This window comes from Gigantopelta aegis, chromosome 10 (genome assembly GCF_016097555.1).
Source record: "Gigantopelta aegis isolate Gae_Host chromosome 10, Gae_host_genome, whole genome shotgun sequence".
NCBI classification, from domain to species: domain Eukaryota; kingdom Metazoa; phylum Mollusca; class Gastropoda; order Neomphalida; family Peltospiridae; genus Gigantopelta; species Gigantopelta aegis.
In genome coordinates, this window is record NC_054708.1 from 77912666 (window position 1) to 77930818 (window position 18153).

At 37.8% G+C, this 18153-nt stretch overlaps 1 protein-coding gene across 1 annotated transcript; it reads right to left on the reverse strand.

Moving 5' to 3' along the window:
- Positions 1 to 1335: 1335 nt before the first annotated feature.
- On the reverse strand, positions 1336 to 17382 carry LOC121383003 (nucleolar protein 16-like). The gene is made up of 5 exons (XM_041512726.1): positions 17240 to 17382; positions 12127 to 12235; positions 9841 to 9937; positions 8464 to 8570; positions 1336 to 2902 (listed from the first exon to the last, which is right to left on the reverse strand). Exons 1-5 carry the CDS (start codon positions 17338 to 17340, stop codon positions 2729 to 2731), a joined length of 588 nt encoding a protein of 195 aa, XP_041368660.1. The 5' UTR covers positions 17341 to 17382; the 3' UTR covers positions 1336 to 2728.
- Between the last annotated feature and the right edge of the window lie 771 nt (positions 17383 to 18153).

Here is an 18153-nt window from a genome sequence, read left to right on the forward strand (position 1 = left end):
TGGGCAAGAGGGTGGGTGTTTCATTTTCGACCTTGCATTTAAATATAATGGTTTTAAAATGCTTTACACTATCAGGATGTATAGGTCTAAAGCCGTCTCACACTCTCGTTCACCTTTTACCCTCTGCCTATCATTCTCGCTATCATAATATTAAAAAAAAAATCCAATTTCTCCCACGATTTCAATCTGTTTCGACCGTCTGTCAGTTTCCTCCAACTCTGAGCTGTCCACACCATCGTCTGTCTGTCTCAACGTCTTCCACGGATGCAGTCTCTGTGTACTTGCCTGCACCCATATGGCATCCTCGTCCTTTGCCGCTAATAAAGCTGGTCTGACCCACGGCACTAATTAACGACTGCCGGTAGCAGGAGAAGGAAGGAAATGTTTTTATTTAACGACGCACTCAACACATTTTACTTACGTTTATATGACATCGGACCACACAGATATTGAGAGAGGAAACCCACTGTCACCACTTCAGGGGCTACTCTTTTTCGATTAGCAGCAAGGGATCTTTTATATGCACCATTCCACAGACAAGATAGCCTTTATTAGACCAGTTGTGGAGCACTGGCTGGAACGAGAAATAGCCCAATGGGTCCACCGATGGGGATCGATCCTAGACCGACCTCGCATTAAGCGAACGCTTTACCTCTGGGATACGTCCCGCCCCTGTAGCAAGGGAGTATAGTAGGTTAAAAGTGCCTCTTAACAATGAGTGACTACTGAACACTCCGAAGTGGTCAGACTAAGCCCACAATCTAAAGCTGATGGGAAATGGCAGGTGTGTGGCACAGATAGCCAAAAGAGCAAAGCACCTGTCACGGTTAGAGAGACAATGACTGGGATGTGGAGGTGGACAGTGAAAAGAAGTTGAAAGATAGGAGCTGCCAGATTGGGAAGAAATGAAATGGAAGTCAGAGAAGAGAAACAGAAGGAGGCAGTGGGATACCCCCCCCCCCCCCCCCCCTAAAACAACCCAACCCAACAAAACAAACAACAAAAAACTGATGAAGTAACCCCCCCCCCCCCCCCCCCCCCCCCCCTAAAAAAACACCCCAACCCAACCCAACAAAAAACTGATGAAGTAGTCTTCTATCGACCAAGCAGATCTTAGGGGCCCCACAAGGTCTCTTTCTTAAGTTGTTATCCTGCCTCAACCCTTGTTACAAACTAGATCTGTCCTTGATTGATAACATTAACAGAACACAAAACCACCATTCTCATTTGGGTGGGTAACCTACATGTAGGTGGGGGGAAATCAACCTTAAAAGGTAATACCCCTAATTTGTTCATTATTAAAGAAGATTACAAAGCACTAACCCAAACAAAATGTGTTGTACATATTTAAAGGCTTTATTGAATGATATACAATACAGCCAACACTGACTCAATACAAATAACAGTACACATGTACATATACCGTCACACCTTGTTATATCGACCACGTTCGTCCCTTGGTCACTTTGTCATTACATCGAAATTGCCATAGTAGTGAAATTGTCTTGAGTTACCTTCTTTGCAATACAAAAACCCAAAACAACCTAATTAATAGTAACTGAAGACTGAATACCATTTAACTAGTTAAATGCATTGCAATTATTATTAAAAACACACAACAAATAAAAGACGACCAAACCAAATAGCGAAGAAAAAACAGAAGGAAGTTTTAGACACGTGACCAGAACTAGAGGGAATATGTTCGGACCAGACTACTAGCTGGGGGGGGGGGGGGGGGGGGGGTGCACTCGTTTGAGGACAGGTAATGTGAAAAGAAAACATGTATATGTAATAATATATATTTTTATAAATCATTACTATATATATTAATCAACAGGCCTACATCAAGGCATATTCACTGTCCATCTAATCATTCCCTGGTTAAAGACATTTATGTTTGGTACCTACTTCTGTCCTGCACATTTCCAAAAACCCATAAAAACAAGAATTCATTATTCGAAGTTAATCCTTTAACTGAATGAGTAAAGGCTTATTTTCAAAGGCATACACATCTACATATTTAGACATCGGTAACTTGGACGTTATTATTTGACACCGTCGACTCACAATGAAATACAAAATGCCTAATGTCTGCATGTGTACTGCTAAACGGTCATTAGCAGTGCCCCAATTAACCTATTATGGCATCTTTAATTATGTAATATTGTTGTAAAGAGGTTTTTTCATATGTCGGATGCACGTTTGTTCCTAAATAGCTCTGGTCAGTGTTGGAAAATGTGAATTCCAGTGTAATGAACGTAATAACATTGATGTACCGTACATTTGTTCTTTACAATTTTTAGTCGGATGGTGTAAATGTCGTAGTAACGAGATCGGACTGTATATGAATATGTATACAAATATCAACTAGCTGTTTTTTGTGCTGATAAACATCCAATGAACACCCCTCCAAAATGTACCATCAATAATTTAATGACTTTGCATAATTAAAAGTCATTTGTATATACAGAGGACTTAGTTAGGTACCGACCCCAAACTAAATTTCAGGCCAGGTTTTGTATTAAAATAAAATATTTGTATACAGAGCTGTTATCTGATGTTCATTTTGTGCAATCTGATATTTATTATGTTTATTAAGTATTACATATGATGCATTGTTCAGTTAGGATTTCACCCTATTCAGTATGTTATAGCATTCACCTGAAAGAAACAAACTGGTAACATGTTCATCCATTTAAGATCTTCGAAGTACATGTACTTAGTCTGCTTAAGTTACTAGAATAACCACTGCACAGTATCTCGCATCCATTGTGGAATCCTTGCTCTTCTTTGAACTCAAGTACAACCCATACTGTTCTGGAATACTTTTAAAAATGTTAATTTTCCGCCGAATCTGTTTAGGAGTCTCTTGGTAGTAATTCTTTGGATCTCTGGCCATTGCCTGAAAGGAAAAAAATAATATTTGTTTAAATACCAACATTTTAAACTAAGGCTATTTTGGTGTTTAACTTATGATTATGATTAATTTGACACTTGACTGAGAGAGAAGAAACCAGTTTCTGGCACACAGGCTACTTCTACTGATAAAGCAGCACAGAGTGTTTCCACCAGAAAGAAATTTTTGGGTCTGGTGCCATGGAACTGAATGCAACCACAGTCAACAGGGGCTATGGGGGGGTCTCCCCCAGAAAGAAAATGGGTTAAGTTTAGGGTTAGGGTTAAGAAAATCATAGAGTACTGATAAGAGTAATTCATTTTGTCAAAAGGTTAACTTAAAAAAAAGAAAAATCTGCAAACAAATTTGGGTATGGCACCATACCTGTTTTACCCTCTGTCAGAAACCCTGGCAAGGGATCTTTTATACACACTTTCCCATAAATGAATATTTGACTACTGTAATTGGGAATGTATTTTTGTGAAAATACCAGTTGGCCAAGTGGTTATCATCATCTACTGTCAGATGCAGAAGGTTTGCATCCTATCAGTATATTGGGCACCACATCCTGCCCCCACCCCCACCCCCCCAAATGATAACCCTACGAAATATGAAATTGTATCCCACAGACAGGATAGCACATACCACGGCCTTTGATATACCAGTTGTGGTGCACTGGCTGGAACGAGAAACAGCCCCATAGGGATCGAACCTAGATCAGGTGAGCGCTTGACCTCTGGGCTATGTTCCAACCCCAGGACATGTGGGAAAAAATGTAAGTCCCTTGAGGATGAATAATTCTACCACCCATCACATCTAGGGTGAGTCCTACACAACTGAGCTACCAATTTGATGAACAAGCATTCTGAGACTAAGTACTGCTAAGTTTAACTAAGGGTGCCATACATCTGGCAAAACTCCATGAAAGTCAAACTACATCTGTAACTACATGATAGAGCTGCAATGCATGCACAAATTTTGAGTCCAATATCTTGAGGCATGACAAAACAAAAATCCAGAAAACAAATGTTTGTATCTCCTAAGTTTAAAGGAAGGGACGATTAAGGTATTTGGCCTGGTACATATGCATATTCAACGATATATAAAGCACATTATTGTTTAATATCAACAAGTATAATCGTATAGTTAATTAATAAAATGCTTAAATGTGACGGCTATTATATATAATGGGCGCAGCCATTTTGTACCATCCCATTGAATACGCCCTCTGGCAAGCTGGTGGTTATGTAATACCTAATATGTCACATCAGGAATTAGTCTTTGAACTGAAGAGACAAAACATACCGGATGCATCGCAATGTTCTGTAATTATATCCATCCCAGAAAGCCGGCAACACGTATATATTATTTTTCAATACAAAATAAGCCACCATTGTCAAAGTGTTGAAATAACTGTATTATGTTTTGTACATAAATTAACCCATGTACAGAAATAATAATCGGAGTGTGTTCTTGGTTAATTGGTCTTTTCTTTCATGGCCTGTACCTGTGGTTCCTGATTGGCAGGTGTATATTTAGACAGTCCCCAGACACTTTGTCTAGACACACTAAAAAGACGTGCCTCTATTATTAAGATCACAAGGTACTGTCTGATAGCCGCGAAGACGCCCCTCAAATCGTAATGGACATTATCACTTTATTACTGTAACTTTGTAAGTAATTCTGTAAAACCCTTGATTAAGTAGACTTGCCCATCTAAAATCACAAAAGTGACCAATTACGTAGTCCCAAAGAAAAGAAAATTATCACTTGGGTATCCGAGTGGTGGTTTTTGCTCACACGTACCCTACCAATAGGCCTAATAGTAAGTATTTTTTCTTTGGATTTTTTTAAAGAGAAAAATACTATAACCCCATTTCGTTCTATTGATGCAAATTGAAATATATTTAGTTAAATAGTTTATTATACTATCAAGTCATTTATGTTGTTTTACAAGTCAGGTTGATGAAAGCGAAGCGCCTTGTCGTAAATTAGAACGTTTGTTCACACTGTGCTTAAGAGGAGTTGGACAGAGCTGATGTCACTTCGCCCCAAGTTATAACACCGGACGTCACAAAAACAAAACAAAATGGCTGCCCCCAGTTAGCAGGAATAATCATGTTTTTTTATTAACTCTAAAATTACGTGTTTTTCATTTGTTAAAGTGTCAGTATGTGTTGGTGGTCCGGGTATGCATCTTTCCAACATATAAGGCTCTTATTTGAGTTTACCCTCCCTTTAAGGGCCATAATTGTCAAAAGTGGGTGAAAGTCAAACTTGATCTGCAACAGAAGCCTACATGATAAAGCTATACACAATATCTCAAGACATTGTGAAAACAATATGGAGAAAACTATACGTGGGACAGACAGAGATGAAACAATATGGAGAAAACTATACGTGGGACAGACAGAGATGAAACAATACGGAGAAAACTACACGTGGGACAGACAGAGATGAAACAATACGGAGAAAACTATACGTGGGACAGACAGAGATGAAACAATACGGAGAAAACTATACGTGGGACAGACAGAGATGAAACAATACGGAGAAAACTATACGTGGGACAGACAGAGATGAAACAATACGGAGAAAACTATACGTGGGACAGACAGAGATGAATCAATACGGAGAAAACTATACGTGGGTTTGACAGAGATGAAACAATACGGAGAAAACTATACGTGGGACAGACAGAGATGAAACAATACGGAGAAAACTATACGTGGGACAGACAGAGATGAAACAATACGGAGAAAACTATACGTGGGACAGACAGAGATGAAACAATATGGAGAACACTATACGTGGGAGGACAGACAGAGATGAAACAATATGGATAACACTATACGTGGGAGGACAGACAGAGATGAAACCTATATGGAGAACACTATACGTGGGAGGACAGACAGAGATGAAACCTATATGGAGAACACTATACGTGGGACAGACAGAGATGAAACCTATATGGAGAACACTATACGTGGGACAGACAGAGATGAAACAATATGGAGAACACTATACGTGGGAGGACAGACAGAGATCAAACAATATGGAGAAAACTATACGTGGGACAGACAGAGATGAAACCTATATTGTAGAAACCTATACGTGGGACAGACAGAGATGAAACCTATAGGGAGAACACTATACGTGGGACAGACAGAGATGAAACCTATATGGAGAACACTATACGTGGGAGGACAGACAGAGATAAAACCTATATGCAGAACACTATACGTGGGAGGACAGACAGAGATAAAACCTATATGGAGAACACTATACGTGGGAGGACAGACAGAGATAAAACCTATATGGAGAACACTATACGTGGGACAGACAGAGATAAAACCTATATGGAGAACACTATACGTGGGAGGACAGACAGAGATAAAACCTATATGGAGAACACTATACGTGGGACAGACAGAGATAAAACCTATAGGGAGAACACTATACGTGGGAGGACAGACAGAGATAAAACCTATATGGAGAACACTATACGTGGGAGGACAGACAGAGATAAAACCTATATGGAGAACACTATACGTGGGAGGACAGACAGAGATAAAACCTATATGGAGAACACTATACGTGGGACAGACAGAGATAAAACCTATATGGAGAACACTATATGTGGGAGGACAGACAGAGATAAAACCTATATGGAGAACACTATACGTGGGAGGACAGACAGAGATAAAACCTATATGGAGAACACTATACGTGGGAGGACAGACAGAGATAAAACCTATATGGAGAACACTATACGTGGGACAGACAGAGATAAAACCTATATGGAGAACACTATATGTGGGAGGACAGACAGAGATAAAACCTATATGGAGAACACTATACGTGGGAGGACAGACAGAGATAAAACCTATATGCAGAACACTATACGTGGGAGGACAGAGGTAAAACCTATATGGAGAACACTATACGTGGGACAGACAGATAAAACCTATATGGAGAAAACTATACGTGGGACAGACAGAGATGAAACCTATATGGAGAACACTATACGTGGGAGGACAGACAGAGATAAAACCTATATGGAGAACACTATACGTGGGACAGACAGAGATAAAACCTATATGGAGAACACTATACATGGGACAGACAGAGATAAAACCTATATGGAGAACACTATACGTGGGAGGACAGACAGAGATAAAACCTATAGGGAGACTATATGGAGAACACTACACTAGAGATAAAACCGTGGGAGGACTATACGACAGAGATAAAACCTATATGGAGAACACTATACGTGGGAGGACAGACAGAGATAAAACCTATAGGGAGAACACTATACGTGGGACAGACAGAGATGAAACCTATATGGAGAACACTATACGTGGGAGGACAGACAGAGAACACTATACGTGGGACAGACAGAGATAAAACCTATATGGAGAACACTATACGTGGGACAGACAGATAAAACCTATACGTGGGACAGACAGAGAACACTATACGTGGGAGGACAGACAGAGATAAAACCTATATGGAGAACACTATACGTGGGACAGACAGAGATATAACCTATATGTGGGACAGAGAGAGATATAACCTATACGTGGGACAGACAGAGATATAACCTATACGTGCGACAGACAGAGATAAAACCTATACATGGGACAGACAGAGATATAACCTATACGTGGGACAGACAGAGATATAACCTATACGTGGGACAGACAGAGATATAACCTATACGTGGGACAGACAGAGAACACTATACGTGGGACAGACAGAGATAAAACCTATACGTGGGACAGACAGATATGAAACCTATAGGGAGAGAACACTATACGTGGGACAGACAGAGATAAAACTATACGTGGGACAGACAGAGGACACTATACGTGGGACAGACAGAGATAAAACCTATACGTGGGAGGACAGACAGAGATAAAACCTATACGTGGGACAGACAGAGATAAAACCTATACGTGGGACAGACAGAGAACACTATACGTGGGACAGACAGAGAACACTATACGTGGGAGGACAGACAGAGATAAAACCTATACGTGGGACAGACAGATATAAAATATATACGTGGGACAGACAGAGATAAAACCTATACGTGGGACAGACAGAGATAAAACCTATACGTGGGACAGACAGAGATAAAACCTATAGTCGTCTCCTCCGGTTGGACCAATAGGGGACTAATAAGAACATGGTGGAATCAGGGCTTCTAGAATTTTTATACAATCTACAAGCCATGGGATCAGTGATTAAAAATATTTACTAGCCACAATTAAAAATTCACTAGCCCTACTTTACTTTAAGTTAATACAATTTTAACAAATTAATAGTAATAATCAGATATTCACCTAAAGAGGGAGATAGAGCTTAAAACCACTAACGTTGGGGGGTTAGGGTGGGGGCAGGATATTCATATTTACAAAATAGACCTAACTGTAACATTTGACTCTTTTTTTTCACTAGCCATTGGGCATGGCAATAGTAGTTATTTACTAGCCCAACATTGAATAGCACTAGCCATGGGAGTGGGGCTACCATAATCTAGAAGCCTTGGGAATACTTACTTTATAATCCTCCCCATGCTGCTCCATCATGTGAATACAGAACCGGGCTTCTGGCTCGGACAGTCGCACCATTCGCTCTTGAGGAGCATTAGCCTCTGCCTCCAACTCTGGGGAAAAACAAATGAAAATACTTTTAGAAAATGCTTATTTGATAAACTGTCTGCTAGCAGTATTCCTTTGATTTAATTGAAAATTATTGATTAGATGGATCTATTTATTATGAAATACCGATTGTTGAAATGCTTGTCGCTGTCAAGATTGCAATTTAAAACCTGTAACCTCTGCAACAAATAGAAACAAATTTAAAAACCAAAAATTATCCCTTCTGCCTCTAGCAGCAAATCACTGCTAACAGTAAACTGGTAATTTTGTCATATAGTCTTAGAGAGGAAACCAGCTACAACTGTCCATTAGTAGCAAGGGATCTTTTATATGCACTATCCCACAGACAGGATAGCACATATCACAGCCTTTGATATACCTGTCATGGTGCATTGGCTGGAATGATCTTAAACCAACCAAGCATCAAGTGAGCATGTTACCCACAGGGTTAGTTCTGGTTGATCATAAAATTTCGCCAAATTATCTCACGAATGCAAAACCGATACAGGGCTAGCTCTGGCACTCATCACATTCGACAATTATGTATTTTAGAAATAATTGGCAAATTTTATTTTAATTTAGTGAAATAATTTCATGTAATAGTTGATAAATTGTTAAGAAAATAACTGGATTTTAGAATTTTGTGAAGGTTAATAGAGATAGCTATGACTTCCAACGAAATATCCATTATTAGTTTACACAATTTTTGGCGAGTAGCACAGCTCTGCTCTTCACCACAATATCAAAATGTTTCTTTCTTTCATCATTTAAGACACTTTTAAACATTTCAAATTACATAAATATAGTTGTACAAAAAAGAAGATATAATAGTTTTAAAAACAGAGTCAACTTTTCTTAAGCCATGCAGTCAGGCTACAGAAAACAATTATTTAGAGCTGAAACTAAAACACAAGGAAGTAATACATGGCTATAGATCTCACTAATTTGGGCACAACGGGGACTTTTGTCTTTTCTGAGTGCAGGAAGGTCATTTTAGTTCAGTACTGTCATTAACAGCTGCTGTAGAGTTGCCAATATTCAGAAATGCATTTTAAGTTATTTTAATGTCATTAAATTTAACATTAAAATGGTATTGAGGTGAAATATTTTGAGGTTGGCATGTTTGTACTTAATTTGGGCATGATTAGGTTGGGCATATATGTACATGTATTTTGAGCACAACGTATCGTTTCGACTCTGATGCGATCTAAAGCCTGTGATACTGAAAAATGGTTGTTGATAATTCAGACCTTCATATTTGCTTTTAACACTTACTATCACGAACAAACAGTTTTTCTTCCTTTTTGGACAAGGCATCAGAATTCATAGCAGCAATAGCTTCCGACAATGACTGGACCTCAGAAAATCTTTCCTGTTGGATGAGAAATAGAAACATGTTATGTATATAGGCTTGCCAGAACAGCAGATTTTATACTGTACAGTGTGCTAAGCAATAATAAGGTCAAGCAGGGCTTCTAGAATTTTTATAAAATACACTAGCCATGGGATCAGTGATTTAAAAAATTTACTAGCCACAATTAAAAATTCAATAGCCCTACTTTACTTTAAGTTGATACAATTTTACTAAATAATAGTAAAAATCAGATATGTCACCTAGATAGAGAGAGATCTATACAGCTTAAAAACACTAACATTGGGGGTAGGGTGGGAGGCAGGATATTCATATTTACAAAATAGATTTAATTGCAAAATTTGACCCAAAAAATTCACTAGCCATCTGGCATGGCAATAGTAGTTATTTACTAGCCCAACATTGAATATCACCAGTGGGGTGGTGCTACCATAATCTAGAAGCCCTGGTCACGTTTGTTTTGTTTAACGACACCATTAGAACATTCTGATTTATTAATCGCCAGTAATTAGATGTACATGTAATTCTCACATGGAGTCAAGCCATTGTGAAATTACAACTGTGCTGATGTATTCATTTAGGGTAATTACCAATTTTAAGAAACCACCCATTGTATATACAGTCAACTCTCGTTATTACGGTATCCATTACAACAGAATATTCGGCTACCGGCACACTTTTACTGGGAACCAATGTGTTTCAGTTTTAATCTGATCATTATAACGGAATATTCGAGTTCCGGCACCGGCAGTCATTTACGGTGGAAAAAGGTGTCTATTGCATGTATTGTTCGATCTTTACAACAGTGCAAAGAATCACTGAACACATCTTAGGCATATTATGTCATCCTAAGTAGGAAGAGTGGTTCGACAATTAGCCGTAACCTTTCAGCGACATTTTGATGTGCAGGCGACAACTGGCTTACACCGGATTAGCTATGGTTGATTGCACAGAACTGTGACCACCAATCTAATTAAAATTAGCTCCACTATTACATGTGGATCTAACACCAGCCAGTTGGAGCTCATGTCCACCAATCAAAACCTTACTTGCAGAATCCTGCCAGTGATGCAATAAAAACATGCCTGAGTTGAGTTAGTCATGTCATTGCTTATTAAAAAATAGTATTTATTGTAGGGCCTAGTAAGTTATTACATATTACGTGTTTTAAATTTTTAAAGCTAGCAATGTGAACGAGTTAGCTGAGGGAGATAACTCTTCACGAAATCGTTATACCGGCAATATAAGCATATGACAAACATGGCCGTTATAATGAGAGTTGACTGTATATAACTTATAAGAAATCTTTCTAAGACTGTCCTTTAAAAAAGGTAAACAAATAGAATCACTTTGTCAAGGAACAGGTACAATAAGTTAGACCGAAATTTATCCAGCTTAATTAATGCATGTAAATTCAAAAACATTTAAAAGTAAAATGTTGGGCTAGTAAATAACTACTATTGCCATGCCCGATGGCTTGCAATTTTTTTTAAATCAAATGTTGCAGTTAAGTCTGTTTTGTAAATATGAATATCCTGAACCCACCCTAACCTTTAATGTTAGTGTTGTTTTTAAGCTCTATCTATCTCCCCCTTTAGGTGACATTCCTGATTATTATTATTATTTAGTAAAATTGTATTAACTTGAATTAAAGTAGAGCTAGTGAATTGTTAATCATGGCTAGTAAATTTGTTAAATCACCAATCCCATGGCTAGTGGATTAAATTTTTTTATTCTAGAAGCCCTGCATCCTATACAAGTAGTACCTTTCCCCTAATGTTTATATTGTTAAAGACGCAGAACATAGTTTCAGCCTGTGAAAATGAACACTAAGGTTAGTTAATCCACAAACATGTAACATATTTGGATAATGTTATAACAGAGAGAAGCTAAAGTCTGTTTAAATGGAGAAATACTGTCTTAAAATAACTAGAGCTTGTCTTGGTAACCATTAACTCTCAGATAAAAGATGCCGTTTTAAAATTATAAAAAATGCATTTTGTGGCATTAGAAACACTAGAATGACCAAAAACACTCAAAATGCATGAAGACTGATAATCTAAGCAATAATAAAATCTAAGTAATGTTTGATTTCGGTGATCAAAAACAGCTCTAATAGTGTAAAATATGTTGTGGTGTTTAAAAACTAGGGTCTGTCACTTTAATAATATTACGCTACAACATGTCACCTTTGACTTTGGAATCTTGATGGTCTGGTTTGGATCCATTGCGAGACCCATGTCGATCATATTCTGCTTCAGAGATTTCTTCTTGTCATACGCGGATCTGATCTCATCACTACAAACAGATAGAATGAAGAAGAAATGTTTTATTTAACGACGCACTCAACACATTTTATTTACAGTTATATGGCATCAAACATAATTATGATGAAGGACCACACAGATAATGAGAGAGGAAACCTGCTGTCGCCACTTCATGGGCTACTCTTTTCGATTAACAGCAAGGGAACTTTTACATGCACCATTCCACAGACAGGGTAGTACATAACACAGCCTTTGATATACCAGTCGTGGTGCACTGGCTGGAATGAGAAATAGCCCAATGGGCCCACCGAACGTGAGAACTATTTTAACACTCCTTTGACCGATATCCTAACAACTAACTTTAGTATTTTGTTTGGCCAGTAGAATGGTCAATAAAGAAGTGTGAATTAAAAAAACATGTCATTTGTCATAACTGGTTCATCTCCTGTGTGCTCTCAGAACACCAGCTTTGAAATGTCACTTGTTTCCGGAGTGCTACTCAGCAGTAAACAGAATTAGAAGATTAAACGAGACTTACCTGTAAGTTGAAGTTTGATGATAATTCTGTTCTACTGCTGAGGGAACGGAGGAATCAAGTGCCCTCCCTTGTTTGTTATGCACCATCCCACAGACAGGATAACACTTACCAAGGCCTTTGATATACCAGTCTGGCTAGAGCAAGAAATAGTCCAATGGGCCCAGCGGTGGGGATCGATCCCAGACCGACCGTGCATCAAGAGAGCGCTTTACCACTGGGCTACGTCCCGCCAATTTAATTACAAATAAAAGTGTAACTTGATCAGTTTGTTCAGCCAATTAACACAAGAGCTAAAATCGCGGCAAAAGGTCTTACACCTCTGAGCATGTTTAATTGTAGATTGTGTTTGAGAGGTTTTCTTCAGTGTAGAAGTGATATGATTAACTTATTTATATTAAATTTATAAAGTTAATATCAACTTACATGTAAGTAATGAAAATGTCACAAAAGTATAGCTTTAAAAAAAAAAAAAATTATTGGTACAAAATTTATACCAAATGGATTTTAAAATAAAAAATCCACCTAAGAAATGACTTTCAAAATTGCCATAAAACATGTCATAATGTTATTAGATTATGCTAAATCTAATCTTTCTATATTTGAAAGAATAACTTAATGTTTGATTGAAAAATATTTTCTAATTATATGTATGGCATGTACATACATGTAGAATTACTTTCATCAATAGATAATTGTTATGTGTACTTGTTTCTTAGTTTGTTTAATTTGGTTTGCCATTCAAGGGAAATAAGTCATCAGGTACCTCGTTAATCTGGACACTTTTAGAAAAAACCAGTGTCCGTTGAAAAGCAGTTTTATCAATGCCCCTACATATAATTTGATATGCTTGAAACTTTGCGATGTTCATTTTATTCATAATTTGCAGAATCAACATCATATTTGTTGTCTACATACTTGTCACAGATTTGTAAGGTTTATCTTCACAATTCAATTGAAAAACATTTTCAAGCAGACTTTAGTTGAAAATGCATCTTATTTTTGCTTTGCTTAATGCTGGCCCTGGTCTTTGTGCATAGGAAACGTAGCGTTTTCCCTAGCTTGTTTTAGCATGGTGTGGCCCCATGCCTCAATAGTCTAGTGCCATCTTGCCTTAATCAGCACCATGCTGCCCTGAGATTAATGAAGCCTTTTTCAGTAATTAATTCTAAAATTGCCTTTATAAAACACCAAAAAAGGTATTATTAATTAATAAAACATGCCTTTTATATCTTTTGCCATTCATTTATTAAAGCAAACACATAAATTACATTAATGTTTATTTCAATTAATTTTTGTCTATTTTTAATGAAATACAAGTGCCCCGAAAATGGTGAAAATGCCCCAAACGTGTTTGGTCTACCATGCCTTGCCAAATTTCTAGGAAAATCACTAAAACGGATCCAGTCCTTTGAAGTCATTGCCTCATCCACCCAATTACACTCTGACTGACATTAAAGTGCCTCGCCACTTCTCGTTGACTGTGTTCAACCTGTATCCAACCTACTCCATTGCCCTTCTCAACATTAGTCAAAACACGACGCATTTTCAACTGAAGTGTGCATGAAAATGTGGATAGCAATCATGCACACTTTTATACCCATGGTGAGAATGCATTGCACAGGCACAACATACAGAATTTCAGACATGGGTGCGTTGAGACAACCGATTTGTTGGTGTAATAGTAGGTACATGTGTTTGCATAACTTTACCATTTTGTTGTGGCCTTTAACCGGAAGCACCATTACTCATATTGAAATCCAAATGCTACTTAGGAAACCTCAATCTGGGCCTAATCCACAAAGGCCATAAATTCCGGAAAGAGTTCCTTATTTTCCCCACTATTGGGGTATTGAATTAGCCATATCAACTGGGTATAAACATTATGTTGGTTTTATAGAACAAATTGTTTTAAAAGATATTGTATATAACTATCGCTAACCCTAACCCTAACCTTAAACTAAGCGTAACAAATATTTCTTTAAAATCGTTATGGGGAAAATAAGGAACTCATGCCCAATTTGGTTCGGACTTTAATTAAAGTCTGAATCACATTGCTGCAAGGGATCTTTTAATTTTTATATATGCATTCCCACAGACAGGACAGCCGTGGTGCACTGGCTGGAACGAGAAATATTCCAATGGTGACACCAACGGGGATCGATCCCAAACCGACGGCTTTACATTTTGCAAACAAACTTTTGGGTCCAGTTTAGCCCGAGTACTCTGACTGTAAGAGAGCTAGACGGACATTTGGACATAAACACGCTCTCATTACAGTCAGAGACCAACCTATGTCTTTTTTTGGCAATTCCTGACTACCAGACGGTAGGCAACGAGTCCCGCTCTAATACCACAACAATCCTATGTTTGATGTCAAATACCTTTACATCAATCATTTTCGAGTTAAGTGATACAAAAAAATCCACATATTAATCACTAATACACTTACTACAGAAAGAAACCCGACAGCACCCACATTCAGCTACGCTTCGTGACACTCCGTCGCAACAATTGCAAAGCTCGGCGATCTATTTTGAGACGTAGACCACGTGATCGCGCACTGGGCGATTCCGCCTTGTGCAGCAGTTACAGGGGCCATCTCATATCAAGCGGTTATTATTTTCATAAACAAATCGTCAGTCAAAAAAGAACTTGTAAATCAGCGACAAATATCATTGTCGTACTGTTAACTGCCAATGCGTATCGATGGGTAATCTCATTAATTGTGGCTACATTCTACGCTGAAAAAAGTTCTAAATCTTTTTTTAAAACTCCCACACACCCTCTCGTTCTGAGTACAGTTTGTGGCCCTGATCAGAAATCGTGGTAGCGTACTTGAACATCAAACTGATATAAGCAGGTTAATTCCCGACATCGGACCTGGCAGTCATTTGTGGCCATACATGCATACGGCGAAACTCATCGCCATCGGTCCCTAGGCGTCAGCTTGTCTACTATGACGGAACTCCCGTCTACAACTGATCATTGAGTATTGTGTTACAGAATCGGTCTTTGTTCAGTTGTTGAAAACAATTGGGCTGTGTTCTACGTAGGTTAATTCATTGTCAATAATTATTAACTACCATACATATATGTGATTTACATTTGTTTGGATAAAACGATCGTTCATATGAAATTAGTTATTAAGCAAACAGAATACTTACAACCAACCCAAAACAAAATTTGAACTATTTTTATTACTTAATTTACTAGTATCCTACCGCCTTTTTCTTCTTTATTTTTCTTTTTTTTCTTTTTAATGAGATATTACACCACAGTTTCACATTTGAGTCATTTCCGCATATTTCTTAGGGAGTGGGTTTCAGCTCAGTCGTTTGAGTGTTCGCGTCGCAGGATCGAACAACCTCGATGGATCCATTCAACCAATTGATTTCTTTGTCGTTCCAACTAATGCACCAGAACTGGTCAGTGGCCTGTGGGAAAGTACATATAAAAGATCCACTGCTAATGTAGCGGGTTTCTTCTCCAATACTCATATCAGAGTTACCAAATGTTTGACATCCAATAGCTAGTGATTAATTAATCAATGTGCTCTAGTGGTGTCGTTGAACAAAACAAATTTCAATATTTTTTAGTTTGATCTGAATAGCAAAACAACTATAAGATAAGTTTTAAAGATCGAATGAGCTATGCACCGATTCAATTTTGATTTTGCAGTAACAAGCATTGCCATCCTTCCCCTTAATGCCTCGGAATATATCTTATGATACCCCATCCCCTCAAGAGCGTTACGCAATTGTTGAAAAAAAAAAAAAACCCACACACACTCTACTACTGTACTAATGACTAATTCATAAAACATAAAATAATCAAATTAAATTACTACTTACTTTATCTTTCATAAGAGGAGGCAGTACGTAGCACATACTTTTGCCGTATCCTGTCGATAACACCCAAATGTATCCTTCAAATTCAAAATGGAATCAATAATGTGTAATTGTTTTGGTTTAATGACGTAATGAAATCCAAATTCATCCAAAACGGCATTAGCCAACTCTTCCATGTTGTAACTTCGCTTGATATGAGACGGCCCCTGTAACTGCTGCACAAGGCGGAATCGCCCAGTGCGCGATCACGTGGTCTACGTCTCGAAATAGATTGCCGAGCTTTGCAATTGTTGCGACGGAGTGTCACGAAGCATAGCTGAATGTGGGTGCTGTCGGGTTTCTTTCTGTAGTAAGTGTATTAGTGATTAATATGTGGATTTGTTTGTATCACTTAACTCGAAAATGATTGATGTAAAGGTATTTGACGTCAAACATAGGATTGTTGTGGTATTAGAGCGGGACTCGTTGCCTACCGTTTGGTAGTCAGGAATTGCCAAAAAAAGACATAGGTTGGTCTCCGACTGTAATGAGAGCGTGTTTATGTCCAAATGTCCGTCTAGCTCTCTTACAGTTACAGTCAGAGTACTCGGGCTAGGTCCAGTTGATCTGTTTTCAGAGGAATAGTTAGTGATTTTGTTTTAATACATACCAAGTTATTGTTGGAGTTTTCTTTAGTTTTTGCCAAATCCTTTTGCGGTCTTTACTGTAATTGAATTTCTTCTTTCGGTGCTGTTGCTTTGCCTTTCCCATTTTTGTACCATGTGTTTTTCTCTCTTACCGGATACGTTTATTTCACAGGAAACACTTATTTTTTCTCTTTCTTGGGTAAAATCCACCTTTTAATTAAAAGCACTATATAATAATAATAATAATAATAATAATAATAATAATAATAATAATAATAAATGTTTATTTCAGACCAGTGAGGTTTGTGGTTGTTTCGATTCTGCTCTTCAGCGAATATGCTGTTGAGCGAAGTAAAGCGCCAAAGTTTTTTTACTTTCCTAGATAATATTTATAATATGTATAATATTAATAATAGTCATAAAAAAAAACACACACACACACGCACGCAAGCACGCACGCACGCACAGAACAACTCGCCCTAAAACCAACACGCCTCAGCGGTTAATGATCAACTCTCCCCTGCAGACTGTTTAGTCAACTCACCCTTATATAAAGTATTAATTGATAAACTCGCATCAATTCCATTTTATTATGTTCAAAGTTTAAAATTTAAATCAATATAGGTCATATTAAGAATTAATAGACACACGGAAGGAAAGGGATCTTTTATACGCACCATCCCAGAGACAAGATAGTACATACCGCGACCTTTGTTACACCAGTTGTGGAACACTGGCTGGAACGAGAAATAGCCCAGTGGGGTCACCGACGTAATAGACACACGGAGGCATACAATTATATATATATATATATATATATATATATATATATATATATATATATATATATATATATATATATATATATATATCAAGGCAGTAAGGCCTATTCGACATTTCCACAAAGTAAATAACGTATAATGGTTATGAATGTTAA

Excerpts from the sequence above, each read along its gene's own strand:
- LOC121383003 (XM_041512726.1), bottom strand. The coding sequence starts at position 17,340 with ATGGGAAAGGCAAAGCAACAGCACCGAAAGAAGAAATTCAATTACAGT. Across the intron at positions 12,236-17,239 it reads AAAACTCCAACAATAACTTG|TGATGAGATCAGATCCGCGT; the intron begins GTATGTATTAAA and ends ATCTGTTTGTAG. Across the intron at positions 8,571-9,840 it reads AAAACTGTTTGTTCGTGATA|AGTTGGAGGCAGAGGCTAAT; the intron begins GTAAGTGTTAAA and ends GTTTTTCCCCAG.